This window comes from Chiloscyllium punctatum, chromosome 2, assembly GCF_047496795.1.
Source record: "Chiloscyllium punctatum isolate Juve2018m chromosome 2, sChiPun1.3, whole genome shotgun sequence".
In the NCBI taxonomy this organism is placed as follows: Eukaryota; Metazoa; Chordata; class Chondrichthyes; order Orectolobiformes; family Hemiscylliidae; genus Chiloscyllium; species Chiloscyllium punctatum.
The window spans coordinates 13,518,615-13,537,976 of record NC_092740.1 but is presented as its reverse complement, the minus strand read 5'-3'; the positions used below and the strand labels follow the sequence as shown (position 1 = coordinate 13,537,976).

Below are 19,362 nucleotides of genomic sequence, written 5' to 3'. Positions count from 1 at the left end.
TGTCATCTACTGCATCCATTGCACCCGGTGTGGTCACCTCTACATCGGGGTGACAGGATGCCTTCTTGCAGATCGTTTCAGAGAACATCTCTGGGACACCTGCACCCACCAACCCCACCGGCCCATGGCTGAACACTTCAACACCCCATCCCACTCTGTCAAGGACATGCAGGTCCTGGGCCTCCTCCACTGCCAAACCGTTCCCACCCGACCCCTGGAGGAGGAATGCCTGATATTCCGCCTCGGGACCCTGCAACCACACGGGATCAATGTGGATTTCAGCAGCTTCCTCATTTCCCCTCCCCCCACGTTATCCCAGTCCAAGCCTCCAACTCGACCCCGTTCTCTGGACCCATCCATCACTCCCCCTCTGACCTATCACCTTCTCCCTCACCTTTATCCACCTATCGCTTTCCCAGCTACCTCCCCCCAACCCCAACCCCCTCTCATTTATCTCTCAGCTCTGGCCCACAACCCTCATTCCTGATGAAGGACTTATACACGAAACATCGATTCTCCTGCTCCTCAGATGCTGCCTGACCTGCCGTGCTTTTCCAGCACCACACTCTCGACTCTGAAGCAGAACAGAGCCACATAAAAACAAATGAGTGAAGAACTCCCCACACGATGAGAAAAATGCGATAGAACAGTCTCCCAGATAAACTCAGAGCTTTCCCAGGGGAACTTAGTGACCCAGTATAAACATTTTGACAAGTAGTTCTTTGTGTCAATGGGTAACTAAAGGCATATCAAGTTAGACAGAGGAACAATATCTAATTCCTTCTTGAGAGCAATCAATGCTTTGGTCTCAACTGCTTTCTACATCAGAGAATTCCACAGGCTCACCACAATTTGGGTGAAGAAATTTTTCCTCATCTCTGTCCTAAACAGCCTACCAAATCCTTAGGCTATAGCTCCCTGTTTTTTTTTAGATTAGATTACTTACAGTGTGGAACCAGGCCCTTCGGCCCAACAAGTCCACACCGCCCCACCGAAGCGCAACCCACCCATACCCCTACATCTACCCCTTACCTAACACTACGGGCAATTTAGCATGACCAATTCACCTAACCTGCACATCTTTGGACTGTGGGAGGAAACCGGAGCACCCGGACTGGGGTTCTGGACTCCCCAGTTATTGGGAACATCCTCCCTGTGTTTACTGTGTCTAGTCCCATTACAATTTTATAGACTTCAATGAGGTGTCCCTCATTCTTCTAAACTCCAGTGAATATACTCCTAACCAGTCTCCCTTCACACATCAGTCCTACCATCCCTGGAATCAGAATCATTAGATGTAGGCTGGAAAAGCACAACAGGTCAGACAGCATCCGAGGAACAGGAAAGTCAATGTTTCCTGATCCTTGGATGCTGTCTGACCTGCTGTGCTTTTCCAGACTCACAACTATTGACTCTGACTTCCAGCATCTGCAGTCCTTCCTGTCTCCATCCCAGGAATCAGTCTGGTAAAACTTTGTCGCCCATTCCCTCCCAAGCCAGAATATCCTTTCTCAGATAAGGAGACCGGAACTGTGCACAGTACACCAGGTGTGGTGTCACCATGTTGCTGTGCAATTGCAGCAAAGCATCCCTTTAACATGTACAGGTATACAATCTAAAGGGAACTTTGAAATGAATTATCATTGTTAATGTAGAAGTGGTGGGCAGCATGTCATTATATCTGGGGAACAGAGTTTGAAAATAAGGGATTCCCCCTTATTGATGGAGATGAGGGACACTTATTTTTCTCATTGAGTGTATGGATAATCCAAGATGGAGGACAGGAAAAATTTCTGGCTTAATAGCTTCTCCTTTTTTGAGGTATTTTAGGTGCTGGAGGTGAATTCCTCAAATTGCAGAAGCAGCAATTACTGTTTTATGTGCTGTGCATTGTTTTGGTACTTTGGAGAAAAACCCATCAGTTTGAAAAGGGAGAAAAACAGACAAAGGAAGTACATGGTGAGGTCAGTGCAGGAGAGAGAGAGAGAAAGAGAAAAAAACTGACACCACAGTGAACCTGCGCAGTTACTGCCTTTGCTGGTTGAATTCATGTATCTCTGGACATCGGAGTGTGTCTGGGAAAATTAACAAACAGTGAAATTCACAACCGATCTTGGAGGAACCTGTTTGGGTGAAGTTCACAGCACAGAAACAGATAAGTGAATTGTTTTAGTCTTTCTTGATTATATGTTTTTTGAGATATGTCTCTTGTTTAAACTTAAAATATAAGCCATAACTATTAATTTAACCTGGAGCAGTGTGTTTGTAGAGGAATAAGACGGTGTTATTTTCTGGGTCTGTAGATTGTGAAGGAGCAAAAATGGCCTTTAGTAGAGTGATATGCACTTCTTGTCAGATGTGGGAGTTTAAAGAGAGTTTAAGGGTTACTGCGGATTACATCTGCCATAAATGCTATTGGCTACGAATCTTATCAGTTCGAATGGATCGGTTGGAAAGACAGTTAGAGGCAATGAGGAATTTGCAACAGCAACAGTATGTGATGGATGGCAGTTATAGGAAGGGGGGAAAGTCTCAGATACAGTCAGATAGATGGGTTAACTCCAGGAAAGGTAAGAGGGGTAGATACCTAGTGCAGAAGCCTTCTGTGGCTATGCCCATTTCAAACAAGTATGATGTTTTGGAAAATGTAGGGGGTGATGGATTCTCAGGGGAATGGAGCATGAACAGCCAGGTTTCTGGTATTGAGACTGGCTGTAATACAACGAGGGGTACGTCAGGTTCCAAGAGATCAATTGTGTTAGGGGATTCTCTCGTCTGAGGTACAGACAGTTGTTTCTGTGGCCAGCAGTGAAAAATCAGAATGATGTGTTGCTTCCCTGGTGCCTGGATAGATAGAAAGGGAGGCAAGAGAGGAGGGGGAGTGGTGTTTTTGATAAGGGATAGCGTTACAGCTGTGCTGAGGGAGGATATTCCCAGGAATACATCCAGGGAAGTTATTTGGGTGGAACTGAGAAATAAGAAAGGGATAATCACCTTATTGGGATTGTATTATAGACCCCCCAAAAGTCAGAGGGAAATTGAGAAACAAACTTGTAAGGAGATCTCAGCTATCTGTAAGAATAATAGGGTAGTTATGGGAGGGGATTTTAACTTTCCAAACATCGACTGGGACTGCCATAGTGTTAACGGTTTGGATGGAGAGGAATTTGTTAAGAGTGGACAAGAAAATTTTCTGATTCAGTATGTGGATGTACCTACTAGAGAAGGTGCAAAACTTGACCTACTCTTGGGAAATAAGGCAGGGCAGGTGACTGAGGTGTCAGTGGGGGAGCACTTTGGGGCCAGCGATCATAATTGTATCAGTTTTAAAATAGTGATGGAAAAGGATAGACCAGATCTAAAAGTTGAAGTTCTAAATTGGAGAAAGGCCAATTTTGACAGTATTAGGCAAGAACTTTCAAAAGCTGATTGGGGGCAGATGTTCGCAGGTAAAGGGAAGGCTGGAAAATGGGAAGCCTACAGAAATGAGATAACAAGAATCCAGAGAAAGTATATTCCTGTCAGGGTGAAAGGGAAGGCTGATAGGTATAGGGAATGCTGGATGACTAAAGAAATTGAGGGTTTGGTTAAGAAAAAGAGGAAGCATATGTCAGGTATAGACAGGATAGATCGAGTGAATCCTTAGAGTATAAAGAAAGTAGGAGTATACTTAAGAGGGAAATCAGGAGGGCAAAACGGGGACATGAGATAGCTTTGGCAAATAGAATTAAGGAGAATCCAAAGGGTTTTTACAAATATATTAAGGACAAAGAGGGAGAGAATAGGGCCCCTCAAAGATCAGCAAGGTGGCCTTTGTGTGGAGCCGCAGAAAATGGGGGAGATACTAAATGAGTATTTTGCATCAGTATTTACTGTGGAAAAGGATATGAAAGATATAGAATGTAGGGAAATAGATGGTGACACCTTTAAAAATGTCCAGATTACAGAGGAGGAAGTGCTGGATTTCTTGAAACGCATAAAGGTGGATAAAACCCTAGGACCTGATCAGGTGTACCCAAGAACTCTGTGGGAAGCTAGAGAAGTGATTGCTGGGCCTCTTGCTGAGATATTGTATCATCGATAGTCACAGGTGAGGTGCCGGAAGACTGGAGGTTGGCTAACGCGGTGCCACTGTTTAAGAAGGGCGATAAAGACAAGCCAGGGAACTATAGACCGGTGAGCCTGACGTCGGTGGGCAAGTTGTTGGATGGAATCCTGAGGGACAGGATGTACATGTATTTGGAAAGGCAAGGACTGATTAGGGATAGTCAACATGGCTTTGTGCGTGGGAAATAATGTCTCACAAACTTGATTGAGTTTTTTGAGGAAGTAACAAAGAGGATTGATGAGGGCAGAGCGGTAGATGTGATCTATATGGACTTCAATAAGGCATTCGACAAGGTTCCCCATGGGAGACTGGTGAGCAAGGTTAGATCTCACGGAATACAGGGAGAACTAGCCATTTGGATACCGAACTGGCTTGAAGGTCGAAAACAGAGGGTGGTGGTGGAGGGTTGTTTTCAGACTGGAGGCCTGTGACCAGTGGAGTGCCACAAGGATCGGTGCTGGGTCCTCTACTTTTTGTCATTTATATAAATGATTTGGATGCAAGCATAAGAGCATAAGCATAAGCAAAATTGGCCTTTCTCCAATTTAGAACTTCAACTTTTAGATCTGGTCTATCCTTTTCCATCAATATTTTAAAACTGATACAATTATGATCGCTGGCCCCAAAGTGCTCCCCCACTGACACCTCAGTCACCTGCCCTGCCTTATTTCCCAAGAGTAGGTCAAGTTTTGCACCTTCTCTAGTAGGTACATTCACATACTGAATCAGAAAATTTTCTTGTACACTCTTAACAAATTCCTCTCCATCCAAGCCGTTAACACTATGGCAGTCCCAGTCGATGTTTGGAAAGTTAAAATCCCCTCCCATAACTACCCTGTTATTCTTACAGATAGCATAAGAGGTAGTAAGTTTGCAGATGACACCAAAATTGGAGGTGTATTGGACAGCGAAGAGGGTTACCTCAGATTACAACAGGATCTGGACCAGATGGGCCAATGGGCTGTGAAGTGGCAAATGGAGTTTAATTCAGATAAATGTGAGGTGCTGCATTTTGGGAAAGCAAATCTTAGCAGGACTTATAATGGTAAGGTGCTAGGGAGTGTTACTGAACAAAGAGACCTTAGAGTGCAGGTTCATAGCTCCTTGAAAGTGGAATCGCAAGTAGATAGGATAGTGAAGGCGGCATTTGGTATGCTTTCCTTTATTGGTCAGAGTATTGAGTACAGGAGTTGGGAGGCAGTGTTGCGCTGTAAAGGACATTGGTTAGGCCACTGTTGGAATATTGCATGCAATTCTGGTCTCCTTCCTGTCGAAAGATGTTGTGAAACTGGAAAGGGTTCAGAAAAGATTTACAAGGATGTTGCCAGGGTTGGAGGATCTGAGCTACAGGGAGAGGCTGAACAGGCTGGGGCTGTTTTCTCTGAGGTATCGAAGGTGACTTATAGAGGTTGACAAAATTATGAGGGGCACGGATAGGATAAATAGAGAAAGTCTTTTCCCTGGGGTCAGGGAGTCCAGAACTAGAGGGCATAGGTTTAGGGTGAGAGGGGAAAGATATAAAAGAGACCTAAGGGGCAACATTTTCACACAGAGGGTGGTACGTGTATGGAATGAGCTGCCAGAGGACGTGGTGGAGGCTGGTACAATTGCAACCTTTAAGAGGCATTTCGATGGGTATATGAATAGGAAGGGATTTCGAGGGATATGGGCCGGGTGCTGGCAGGTGGGACTAGATTGGGTTGGGATATATGGTCGGCGTGGACGGGTTGGACCGAAGGGTCTGTATCCGTGCTGTACATCTCTATGTCTCTACCTCTCTTCCCTAGAGAGTGGTGGAGTTAGGGATCACTGAATATCCCTAAGGCAGTGCTCGACAGATTCCTGACTGACAGGGAAGTCAGTGGGCATCGGGAGAGTCGGGAACCTACTGGATCAGCCATGATTGGTTGTGTTTGACGGGCTGACTGACCTCCTCCTGCTCCTAATTCATACACTGTTCAGCTGTATACCAGCAGAAGCTCAGCACAAGAAAAGCAATGATTACTCATCTTACCTACACTTGTAATTAGGGTGGAGCTGTCCATCAAGTGTTATTCCATTGTGACAGTTATAATTGCAGTTATTAAGTACAATTCACTGTTGTCTCTATGGTTTCCCAGTAAAGGCTTGGCTGTTCATGTGCCATTCTGCAGTTATTTAAAATTTGCCTTCTAATTTATAGCAATTTTTCTTTGCTGACTTGTCCTTGTTTGATTTCTGTATCCTCCACAAATCAAGGACTCTGTGTCTGCTCTGCCACAGTTTTGCCTGCACACTCCGCCAAGACTATCAGCAATGCTGCTCCCTCCATGATCACTGTTTACAGGCATTTTAATTCTGCAGCCTCCCTACGTCCTAACGCAGCCCTGAATTCACTTCTCCACCATGTCACAACCTCCACCTCCTCAAACTCCAACTCTGAAAACACCTTTATTCATACAATTACAACATTTAAAAGGCATCTGGATGTGAATAGGGAGAGATATTGGCCAAATGCTGGTAAATAGGACTAGATTAGGTTAGGATAACTGATCAGCATGGACGAGTTGGACCAAAGGGTCTGTTTCTGTGCTGTACATCTCTGTGACTCTATATCCCACACCCCTTTCTAGCTGACCAACTCTGTCCTTTTGATATGACCCATTCAGTGGCCAAGGGGTGATGAAGGGCTTTTGCCCGAAAGGTCGATTTCCCTGCTCCTCGGATGCTGCCTGACCTGCTGTGCTTTTCCAGCACCACTCTAATCTTGACTTTAACCTCCAGCATCTGCAGTACCCACTTCCGCCCAGAAAGGGCTGCTGCAGGCTGCTCATGGAAAAGTGAGAAACAAAGTCTTTTTTATGAGACAGCAGGACACCTTTCCTTTCATTGTAGCTTCCTTCCCCGGTTATCTCCCCTCTACACTTTCTCCAGCATCTACTTTCTGACTGGGAACACAGAGGAGCCACTACATTTGCTGCCATTTCCTCCGAATGCCTCTTTCTCCCTTTGCAAAGCTATCAGTGAGCTCACCAATGGCCTGGCCCAGCCCCCAAAGTCATTATGCTGGTGCATTACCTTAACCCCAGCCTTGTACAACTGTGTGAAGGCTCTGCATACTATAACATCGAGTCACAAAACAACAACTGGCTCTATAGTAAAGGTTTTGAAAGTGCTCCTCCCAACCAGTATCAGACTAATATACTAAAGCTCCTCAGACAGTACCTTACAAACCTACAACCACTTCCATCTAGAAGGATTTGGGCAGCAGATATATGGGAACCAGATTCTGGATTAGTGGTGCTGGAAGAGCACAGCAGTTCAGGCAGCATCCAAGTAGCTTCGAAGTCGACGTTTTGGGCCAAAGCCCTTCATGTTTTTACCTCGATATATGGGAACACCCCCCCTGCAAATTCCCCTCCATGCCACTCACCATCCTCTTGGAAATATATCACCATTCCTTCAGTGTCGCTGGATCCAAATCCTGGAGTGTCTTTTCAAACTGCACCATGAGGGTACCTCTACCTCTTGGATTGCAGCAGTTCAAGAAAGCAGCTCACCACTACCTTCTCAAGGTAAGGATTAGGGATGGGGTTGATAAATACTGGCCCAGCATTCCATGAACAACTACTAAAAGCGATTGAGATATGTAAGGAAACAGTAACACAGAGGTACATTTTAAGGAGCAGCTTTTAAAAGGAGAAAGGGGTGAAAAGGTTTGAGTTGGTTGTGGAGGGGGTCTGTAGCATTTGGAGATGTGAGGGAATGGTAGTCTGTCAGTGTCCCATTTCCAGTGGGGGTGTGCAAGCGGCCAGAGTTGGATCAGTGCAGACCCGATTCTCGAGCTGCAGTGCTCATGCTGTAATGAGGTCGCTGACATTAGCTCAGGGAGAGGGAGAGCCCCTGTAAATGGTTCCATCGCCCCTACAGAGGGAGGCCTAAAGACAGCCTGGGTTTCAGCTCCTGCTTTCTGTCCAGTCTTTTGTGATGGCAAGTTAGTGTGAGACATGCATTAACCTCGATTGTAGCAATCCCTCAAATCTGATTGCCTATTCTTTAAAACTCATTCACGGGAAATGGATGCCACTGGCCAGGCCAGTATTTATTGTTCATCCCTAATTACTCAGAGGGGAGTTGCTGTGGGTCTGCAGACACATGTAGGCCACACCAGGGAAGGACGGCAGATTTCCTTCCCTGAAGGACATTAATGAACCAGATGGATTTGTCCCCAACAATCAGCGACACTTTTATGGTCATCATTAGACTCTTAGTCCAAGATTTTTAAAAGCATTGAATTCCAATTCCACCATGGCAGGATTTGAACCCATGTCCTCAGATTAATAGGTCACATGATAATACTACTGAGCCATCACCGTCCCTTAGCTTCTGGTCACTGATTAGCCATGGAGAAAGGCTGTTCTGAAAAGGGACATGGTGAACACAGACCTCATGAAACCCCAATACAACTGCTCTTAAGAAGAAGAGAAAATTATTGGAAGGCATAAAGTCCCATTATCACAAAATTAAAATATTACTTTCAAACATGCTTTCACACTTTAAAAATATACCAGTGCATTCTTTGTAGAGCAACTTTAATTAGTTATTTAGTCACTGTGACTGATTCCAACTGACTGTGAAATTGGCTGACACATCAGTTAAGTACAGGGTTTGGGAGATGCACAGTACAGTTAGGTCTAGCACAGCATGAGTTCCAAAAAAAGGGGCATCTATTTTTAAATGTGTTGGAGAACTTATTGTAACTGCAGAGAGCGAAAGGTGGAAGTGAAGCGCTTCTGTTTGTAACTGTCCTTAAAGCGGGGGTGGGATTTTGTTTTGATACGGTTTAACAAGGTATGGGTGTTGCTGACTGGATCAACAATAATTGCTCATCTCTGATTGCACAGAGGCTAGTTATAAATCAGCCACATTGCTGTAGCTCTGATAGATTTCATTCCATCATTTCCGAAAGGACATGAATTGAATTGACTTTATTATCACGTACAGTCAGTTCTGCTGTAAGGTGGCTGTTCCATTCTCGTGCAATCCCAAGTTATTATAAAATTGTGTAATAGAAGCACCATTTAAACTGATGGGGCTGGAATCGCTTTATAAGCATTATACGCTTCAAAAATACACGCTATATGAACAGTGTCCCCAATCCGTCAATCTTGTTACAGTGAGTTTGCATTAACAAAATGCACACGATAGCAAAACGACATGTATTCAAATGACCACAGTGAAAAGCTTAAACGTCGCCACTTACAGCACCATCTTAGGTACAAAGGTAGAGCTTCTTTACTTACAAGATCTTAGGAAATAGAGAAATAAATGTCTGGAACAGCCATCCGTCAACGCAGACCACGTTGGCACCAAGCTTCCAGACCATGCTAGGCTTCACCTTGAGGATCATGAGGTTGGCGGTTTGTTCTCATGTTCCCTCAAGACTGGAAGACTATATTATGGCCTCCCCTCACACCTCTATCCAAGGCCCCAAAGGAGCCTTCCACATCCATCAAAGTTTCACCTACATATCCACCTATGTCATTTATTGTATCCGTTGCTCCCAATGCGGTCTCCTCTACATTGGGGAGACTGGACGCCTTCTCGCAGAGCGCTTTAGGGAACATCTCCAGGACACCCGCACCAACCAACCCCACTGCCCCGTGGCTGAATATTTCAATGCCCCCTCCCACTCTGCTGAGGACATGCAGGTCCTGGGCCTCCTCCACCACCGCTCCATCAGCACCTGGAGGAAGAACGCCTCATCTTCCGCCTCGGGACCCTCCAACCCCAGGGCATCAATGTGGACTTCACCAGTTTCCTCATTCCCCTTGCCCCCACCTTACCCCAGTTCCAACCTTCCAGCTCAGCACCGTCCTCATGACCTGCCTGATGAAGGGCTTTTGCCTGAAACGTCGATTTTACTGCTCCTCGGATGCTGCCTGATCTGCTGTGCTTTTCCAGCACCACTCTAATCCAGAATCTGGTTTCCAGCATCTGCAGTCATTGTTTTTACCTACCTGTCAATCTTCCTTCCCACCTATCTGCTCCACCGTCCTCTCTGACCTATCACCTTTACCCCCCACCTCCATCCTCCTATTGCGCTCTCAGGCACCTTCTGCACAGCCCCACCCCCCTCCCATTAATCTCTCCACCCCTAAGGCTCCCAGCCTCATTCCTGATGAAGGGCTCTGGCCCGAAACATCAATTTTCCTGCTCCTGGGATGCTGCCTGACCTGCTGTGTTTTTCCAGCAACACACTCTCAACTATATTGAGTCCATGTCAGGCTGAGAGACTGTCAGGCCGGGTCGAAGATGCCAGGCTAGGAGTCTGCTCTAGGAGGCTGCTGTGACAGGTGGGATATCACCCAGGTGAACCAGATAGGTTTTTACATCAATTAACAATAATTACATGGTCATTATTCCTTAACATAATTCACATTTTTAAGAAGAATCATGTTTTAGCCATTTGTCGTGATAGGATTCAAACCCATATTCAAGAATAGTAGGTGGTGGTTCTGGATTGCTAGTTGAGTGAGATCACTGTGCCTCTGGAACTGCTAAAGTCCACCTAACGTTAGGAATAAAGTTCCACAAATTGATTCCAGTGAGAGTGAGCGAATGGTGATGTAGTTCCAGATGGAATCTCAGCAATAAAGAAACCATACTTATATCTATTGCATTGTTCATGACACCCCAATGCACCTTCAAGCCAATGAAATACTTTGGAAGTGGAGTTGCTATTCTCACGCAGGAAATGTGACGGTCAGTTCAAACTTTCACAAACAGCAAAGTGTTAGTGACTCAAATATCTGTTTTTAGTGCTCATTGAGGAATAAATATTGGCCAAGGCACTGGGGAAAACCATTTCTCTCACATCTTCAAGGTTGTGGCTCTGAATTCCTGAATATCCATCTGAGAACGCTGAATGTTTGACAAGGGCACTACCTCCAACACTGCAGCACTTCCCAGGTGTCAACCACAGCTTTTGCACTCAGGCCCTTGAACACACCAGCAGAAGAAAGAATGCGAACCACTTTAAATGTGACTTGTGACAATAATCTATGGCTGAGCTATGAAATGCATCATGTAGCCCAAATACTTTTGAAAATACAAGTTTGACAACATCAAATGATTAATGCATTGAAATGAAACAACAGTTTGGCTGGAGAATGTCAGTAATTGTCCAGTATTGTGGAGCTTTGAGAAGTGCATGAGGTCAGTGTGTTTCACTTTGTTGTCTTTGATCTTTAACTTCAGCTGGGTCTTTGAGAGAAGATTATTAACTACAGTGTAGAAAGAGATCATTCACCGCATTGAGTGCATTGACTATCCAAAGAGCATCCTACGTAGAGCCAGTCCCCTACCCTATCCTCATAACCCCACTTTTACCATAGCCAATCCAATTAACCTGCACAACCTTTGGACTCAAAGAGCTACACCTTCCTGTGTTTTCACAGAACATGTTCTCAAGTGAGATTCATGGCAAGTTGTCAGCAGTTCATGACAACGTTTCTCGCACTGTCTTCTGCTTGTCATCTCACTAATTATAGACTCAACATCTTCAATGTGAACTTTGACTCTCCTGCTTCTCAGATGCTGCCTGGCCTGCTGTGCTTTTCCAGCACCACACTCTTCGACTCTGATCTCCAGCATCTGCAGTCCTCACACTCTCCGACATTTTCAGTGCCCACCACGTGGAACCATGCAACATGAGAAGCTGAGGTACTCACTACTCTCAGGTCCTTGTACCCAGCAACATGCCACTTCAGACTCTACAAGCCAGGAACTGTCCTTCACAATGTGGTGCTGTATCATTATCCCCAGGGAAATCTCCCAAGAAAACAAATTAGCTCCTTATTTAATCCTCAGGCACCTGGAGGTACTATAAGACCATCAGACATAGGAGCAAAAATTACGCCATTCGACCCATCGAGTCTGCTCCACCATTCAATCATGGCTTCTAGGCTTTACAATCCCATTTTCCTGCTTTCTTCCTGTAACAGAACTGTACAGCACAGTACAAGCCCTTCAGCCCATGATATTGTGCTGAGCTTTTAACCTACTCTAAGATCAAACGACCCTACATACTCTTCACTTTACTATCATCCATGTACCTATCCAAGAGTCCCTGCAATGTATCTAATGTATCTGACTCCACTACCAATGCTGGCAGTGCATTCAGTGCACCCACCACTCTCTGCGTAAGGAACCTCCTCTGACATCTCCCCTAAACCTTCCTCCAATAACCTCAAAATTATACCCTCTCATGAGAGATATTTCCACACTAGGAAGAAGTCTCCAGCTTTCCACACTATCTGAAAGTCTCTGGCTATCCACTCTATCTGAAAGTCTCCAGCTTTCCACTCTATCTAAAAGTCTCTGGCTATCCACACTATCTGAAAGTCTCTGGCTATCCACTCTATCTGAAAGTCTCTGGCTATCCACTCTATCTTTGCCTCTCATCATTTGTACACCTCTATCAAAATCACCTCTCATCAGTCTTCGCTCCAGTGAAAAAGCCCTAGCTCCCTCAACCTTACTTCATAAGACATACTGTCCAGTCCAGGCAGCATCCTGATAAATCTCCTCTGTACTCTCTCTAAATCTCCCACATCCTTCTTATAATGAGGAAACTTTGATCTCTGTGGCGATCAAGAACATATTTATCTCTGTTTTAAAAAACTCAATGACCAGGCCTCCACAGCTTTCTGTGGAAATGAATTCCATAGATTCACCACTCTCTGGCTGAAGAAGTCTCTCCTTACCTCTGTTCTAAAGGGTCTTCCCTTTACTCTCAGGTGTGTCCTTGGGTCCTCATCTCTCCTGCCAATGTAAACTTTGTCCATTGTAACAATGTACACTGTCCATGCTGTTCAGAACTCTGGTGGATGGAGTAAAGTGTACAGGGCATGCACTTGTACTTTGCTCGATTGAAAGACAGACTGTTACTTAAATGGAGAGAATCTCTGAAAAAGTGTAGCCCAGAGCGATCTCCATGTCTTATGTATAAAACAAAACATGAAACGTTCACATCACACAAATGCCAAGCAATGACCATCTCCACACAGGAGAATCTAACCACCACCCCATGACATTCAATGGCATTACCATCACTACATCAGCCACTACCAATATCCTGCGGATAACATTGACCAGAAACTGAACTGGACTCGCCACATAAACAAAGTGGCTACAAGAGCAGGTCAGAGGCTAGGAATACTGCAGCAATTAATTCACCTCCTGACTTCCCAAAGCTTCTCATCCATCGACAAAGCACAAGTCAGGAGTCTGATGGAATATTGTCCACCTGCCTGGATGGGTGCAGCCCCAATAATACTCAAGAAGCTTGACACCATCCAGGACAAAGCAATCCATTTTTAATTAGCACCACATCCACAAACATCCACTCCCTCCACCATCGACACTCAGTAGCAGCAGTGTGAACTAACTACAAGGCGCCCTGCAGAAATTCACCAATGTTGCTTAGACAGTACCTTCCAAATCCACGACCACTTCCAATCTAGAAGGACAAGAGCAGCAGATACATGGGAACGCCTACACCTGCAGGTTCCCCTCCAAGCCACCTACCATCCTGACTTGGAAATATATCGCTGTACCTTTGGTGTCACTGGAATACCTTCCCTAACTAGCACATGGTCTACAGTGGTTCAAGAAGGCAGCTTACCAACACCTTCTAAAGGGCAACTAGGAATGGGCAATAAATGCTGGCCCAGCCAGTGATGCCTACGTCTCAAGGGTGAGTAACAAAAAAAAGCACTCAATTAAGGTTTTGTTGCAGTAGCACATGGTGTAGTAATCCGTATCGTTAATAAATGAAAGACTGAATTCAGAAATAGTTCAAACAAAATGATGAGGCTGATTCCTGGAATGAAGGGGTTGACTTTCAAGAACTGCTTTACAGGTGAGGCCTTTACTCATTCGAATTTAGCAGAATAAAGGGTTCACTAAAACTGAGGCCAGGTATGGAGGGATTGTCTTAGAAGGAGAGGTTGAGTAGGTTGGGCCTGCACCCATTGGCGTTTGGAAGAATATGAGATGACTTTACTGAAACATACAAACCTGTTAGGGAATTGACAAGGGAGAGGTTGCTCCCCCTTGTGGGAGAGTCTAAGACCAGAGGGCATCATCTCAGAATAAGAGGTCGCCCATTTAAGACAGAGACGAGGAGGAATTTCTCCTCTCAGAAAGTTGTGAATCTTTGAAATTCTTTACTGCAGAGGGCTGTTGAGGCTGGGTCATTACGTATATTTATTTTTAATCAGTAAGGGAATCAAGGATTGCAGGTATAAGGCAGGAATTAAGAATTATGACATCAGTCATGGTTTCGGTGAATGGTGGACCAGACTCGATGGGCTGAATGGCCTACTTCTGCTAATTGTCTTGTAAATCAGTCACAATTTTCTTGAATGTTGCAGACTCTAAGGTCCAAATGTTTTACTTCTGCTTCTATTTCACATATTCATATTTGTTGACTTGTGTGCTCATGCCCGAAACGTCGATTCTCCTGCTCCTTGGATGTTGCCTGACCTGCTGCGCTTTTCCAGCAAAACATTTTCAGCTCTGATCTCCAGCATCTGCAGTCCTCCCTTTCTCCTATGGTAGTAATTGCTGGCTTGGAAGGTGCTGTCTGAGGAGCTTCAGTAATTTGATGCAGTGCATCTGCTGGTTGGTGCGAACCACTGACACAATGCGCCTTGAGTGAGGGGAGTCAGTCAAGCGACTGCGTAATTTTGAATGATGTTGTTGAACTTCATGGGTCTTTACAGAGCTGCATTCATTCAGATGACTGAAGAGTATTATCACATTCCTGACTTGTGCCTTGTAGAAGGTGGACAGGCTTTGGGGAGTCAGGAGCTGAGTTACTTGCTGCAGAATTCCTAGTCTCTGGCCTACTCTTGTAGCCACTGTGTTTCTATGGCTAGACCAGTTCTATTTTGAGTGAATGATGATGCCCAGATTGACAGGAGTGGGGGTTCCAGTGATGGTAATGCATTCAACAAACAACATTTATCTAAATTAAACTCCGTCCGCCATTCCTCAGCCCATTGGCCCAGTTGATCAAGATCCTGTTGTGTTCTTAGATAACCTTCTTCACTGTCCACTAAACCAGCAATTTTGGTGTCATCTGCAAACTTACTAACCATACCTAGTGTATTCTCATCCAAATTGTTTATATAATGATGAACGAAAGTGGACCCAGTACTGATCCCTGTGGGACACGTCTGGTCACAGGTCTTCAGTCTGAACAACAATCCTATCCTAAACCTGTGACCTCTTGTTCTGGATAGTGCCACATGAGGAAACATCCTCTCAGGAGTTATGTTGTCAATCCCGTTTAGCATCTTTTTGTGGGAGGGCATTGGTTGCTGTTGCCACAAGGCCTATGGTTCAGGCTTCCATTCTACACAGTGGAGAGATTTCTCTTGTCAACTCTTCTGGTAGTTTGTGGCCCGTAATGGCTTCTCCTTAGCTATGATTAAGTATGTGTCTGCAGTTTCTACCAACTTTTATTTACAATGTTGTCCATTACTGTTCTCCCTCAGTACATTTCTCACTAGGACTGACAATTCCATTGTTCCTTCATATGCTGATGCCATGATTTGACCATGCTGTTCATTACCACCTCCTTATCATGTCCATTCTCATTGTACAATAGGCAGATATATAGCTGCAACCTTCTGTCACAATGTCTCTGGACAAGAACATCAATTTCCAAAGCTTTCAATTCAGATTGGTCACCTCCCTACTGTTAGAGATCTAGCTGACTTTTCATTTATTTTTATTTTATTCTTTTTGCAATTTCAGTTTAGAGCTAGGAACTGGGAACTGTGAGCTAAATATGACTTTTGGACTGTAGGTAACAGCTTGTGTGGCTATGACTGATCAGACAAGCTGTTGTTTATTCGTGAGGCCAGGTATGGAAATTAATTGCAGGTTCATTACGGAACAAAAACTTCTACTGATGCTTGTTATTGCCGAAGACCATCATAGACTCATAGAGTCATACAGCGCAGAAACAGATCTACCTGTCCAACCAGTGCATGCTGACCATCATCCCCAAGTAAACCAGTTCCACCAGCCTGCACTTGGCCCATTTCCCGCCAAACCTTTCCTATTCATGTACTTATCCAAATGCCCTCTAAATGTTGTAAATGTACCTGCATCCACCACTTCCTCTGCAAGTTCATTCTTCACACGAGACACTCTCTGTTTATATTACCCCTCATATATTTTTAAAATCTTGCTCCTCTCACCTTAAAAATGTGCCCCCCAGTCTTGAAATCCCCCCTCCCTAGGGAAAAGACTTGCCATTCACCGTCTCTATGCCCCTCGTGATTTTATAAACCTCTGTAAGGTCACCCCTCAATCTAATAAGCTCCAGTGAAAAAGTACCAGTCTAGCCAGCATCTCCTTAAAACTCAAACCCTCCACTCCTGGCAACATCCTTATCAATCTCTCTCCAGCTTAATAATATCCTTCCTATAGCAGGGTGACCAGAACTGGAGACAGTATTCCAGAAGAGGTATAACCAATGTCCTGTACAACCTCAACATGACTTCCCAACTCCTATACTGAAAAGTCTGAGCAATGAAGGCAACCATGCTAAATGCCTTCTTAACCACCCTGTTTATATGTGGCGCAAACTTCAAAGAATTATTTACCTGCACCCCGTGTCTCTCTGTTTAGATTAGATTAGATTACTTACAGTGTGGAAACAGGCCCTTCGGCCGAACAAGTCCATACCGCCCCGCCGAACCCACCCATACCCCTACATTTACCCCCTTACCTAACACTACGGGCAATTTAGCATGGCCAATTCACCTGACCTGCACATCTTTGGACTGTGGGAGGAAACTGGAGCACCCGGAGCAAACCCACGCAAACACGGGGAGAATGTGCAAACTCCACACAGTCAGTCGCCTGAGGCGGGAATTGAACAGCACACAAACCAACAGTCACTCTCAGACAACAACTCACCAGAACGAAGGACCCGATACCCAACATGAGCAAAACCAATGTAGTGTACAAAATCCCATGCAAGGACTGCACAAAACACTACATAGGACAAACAGGAAGACAGCTAACGATTGTTTTCATGAACACCAACTAGCCACGAAACGACACGACCAGCTATCCTTAGTAGCCACACACACAGATGACAAGCAACATGAATTCGACTGGGACAACACTACCATTGTAGGGCAAGCCAAACAGAGAACAGCTAGGGAATTCCTAGAGACATGGCACTCATCCACAGACTCTATCAACAAACACATTGACCTGGACCCAATATACCGGCCACTACAGCGGACAGCTGGAACTGACAACCGGAAGCGGCAGAGACAGGCCACTATAAATGCCAGAGGAAACAGCACAGAAGCGCTTCACAGGAGGCTCCCAAGCACTGAGGATGTCACCTAGACAGGGGACGAAACGTTTGCAAGACAAATTCCCAGCTCGGCGAACAGAACCACAACAACGAGCACCCGAGCTACAAATCTTCTCCCAAACTTAGTTTTAATGTGTTGCAAATACAAGGACTGATTTGCTTCGGTTGCCTGTCCCATTGTCATGGCATTACCAATATCCTTTGGTAATTTGTCCTTTAAACTGAAGCTAGTCCCCACAGCTGCCGAGGTGAAGCCTTCACTGCAGCTCATTAAAAGACCATTTTGCTTAAAAATTGAGCACTATGTCAAAACCCTCGCCCTGAAAATTATTTGATACTGAGACTGAGTTGAAAGTTTTGCTTGCTGAGATAGTTAGGTTGTTTCTGAAGACAATCATGGCCAAGGTTCTGAACAAAACATTCAAAATGAGCTGATGTCCCCAGCTGTTCTTGTAGAATCATAGACTCCCCACAGTGTGAAAGTAGGCCATTCAGCCCATCTAGACCACACCAACCTTCCAAAAAGCATCCCACCCAGACCTCCCCACCCCCACCCCCATGCCATCTCAGTAACTCTGCATTTCCCATGGCCAAACCTACACATCCCTGGACATTATCAGCAATGTAGCATGGCCACCTATTGACAGTTGACTCATACACTTACTTTCTGATGAGCACTTCCTTCATTAGGCTTTTATGGAGTGTACTTCTGTATTGTACAGAAAATAAACTCCTCCACCACCACTGGTGTCTGTTTGGACCAATGGCGTGAAACTGATTGTATGGTAGGATAGGCTAGACAGGCTAAATGGCCTCCACCTATTTCTACGATCTTACCCCCTTCTTTTTTCCTTCTATTTAATTGAAACTAAAATTGTTGTTTGTTATTAAAATGGAACTGTAAACCTATTTGTGCTTTACTATCTTCCTTACAGAATATTCAAGCGATACCGACACAGCCAATTCAAATTGCAAAGCAGCAGTACATTCGGGGTAACTATCCACCTTCGTTACAGTTTACCGTGAGCATCGCACAGGCCAGTTCACTCTGGGAAGGTGCTCTGTGCTGGTCACCTGCACTCAGTGCCAGGCCTAAGGGCAGTTAGAAATAGATCGTATTGGTGTTTGATGGCAGTCACATTGGGAAAAGAATGACTTGCATTCATATAATGCCTTTCAAAAACTCAAACACAACTTTAAGCAATTTGCAGCCAGTGAAGTGCTTTTCAAAGTAGAGTCAGCAGCCAATAAGGATCCCATAAACAGCAATAAGATAATGATGGAATAATCTCTTTCACTGATATTACTTGATGGATAAGTATTGACCAGGATGCCAAGAAAAGTCCCAAGGCTCAGAATCCCAGAATGATTACAGCACAGATGGCCTGTACCAACTCACCTTCAAAATGACACTTGCACCAAAGGAGAAGGTGGTGGTAGATGGTGGGTCTAGAAAGGGGTATGTTGATATTCTAAGACATGTCACCATAAAAAAAGGAGGTTGGGTTGTCTGTTTTGAAAAGCATCGAGGTAGACAACTCCCAAACACCTGATGGGATCTATCCCAGAATGCTGAAGGAGACAGGTGAGAAAATTGCTGGAGCCTTGTATGAAATCTTTGTCTCCTCTTTAGTCACAGGAGAGGATTGGGGAGTAGCCAACATTGTTCCTTTGTTTAAGAAGGGCAACAGGGATAGCCTGGGAAATTACAGGCCAGTGAGCCTTAAATCAGTGGTAGGGAAATTACTGGAGAAACATTTTAAGAACAGGAGTTACTCATATTTGGAAAAATATGGTCTTATTAGTGATAGGGAGCATGGCTTTGTGCAGGGCAGGTCGTGTCTCACAAATTTGATTGAGT

General features: G+C 44.8%; 1 protein-coding gene across 1 annotated transcript in view; it reads left to right on the top strand.

Moving 5' to 3' along the window:
- The window catches only part of poln (polymerase (DNA directed) nu), a 278,171-nt gene that overhangs the window by 102,111 nt on the left and 156,698 nt on the right, over positions 1 to 19,362 (top strand). Inside the window, exon 5 of the mRNA XM_072592605.1 lies at positions 18,437 to 18,494. Within this exon, the coding sequence (XP_072448706.1) occupies positions 18,437 to 18,494 (58 nt within the window). The remainder of the gene's footprint in view (positions 1 to 18,436; positions 18,495 to 19,362) is intronic.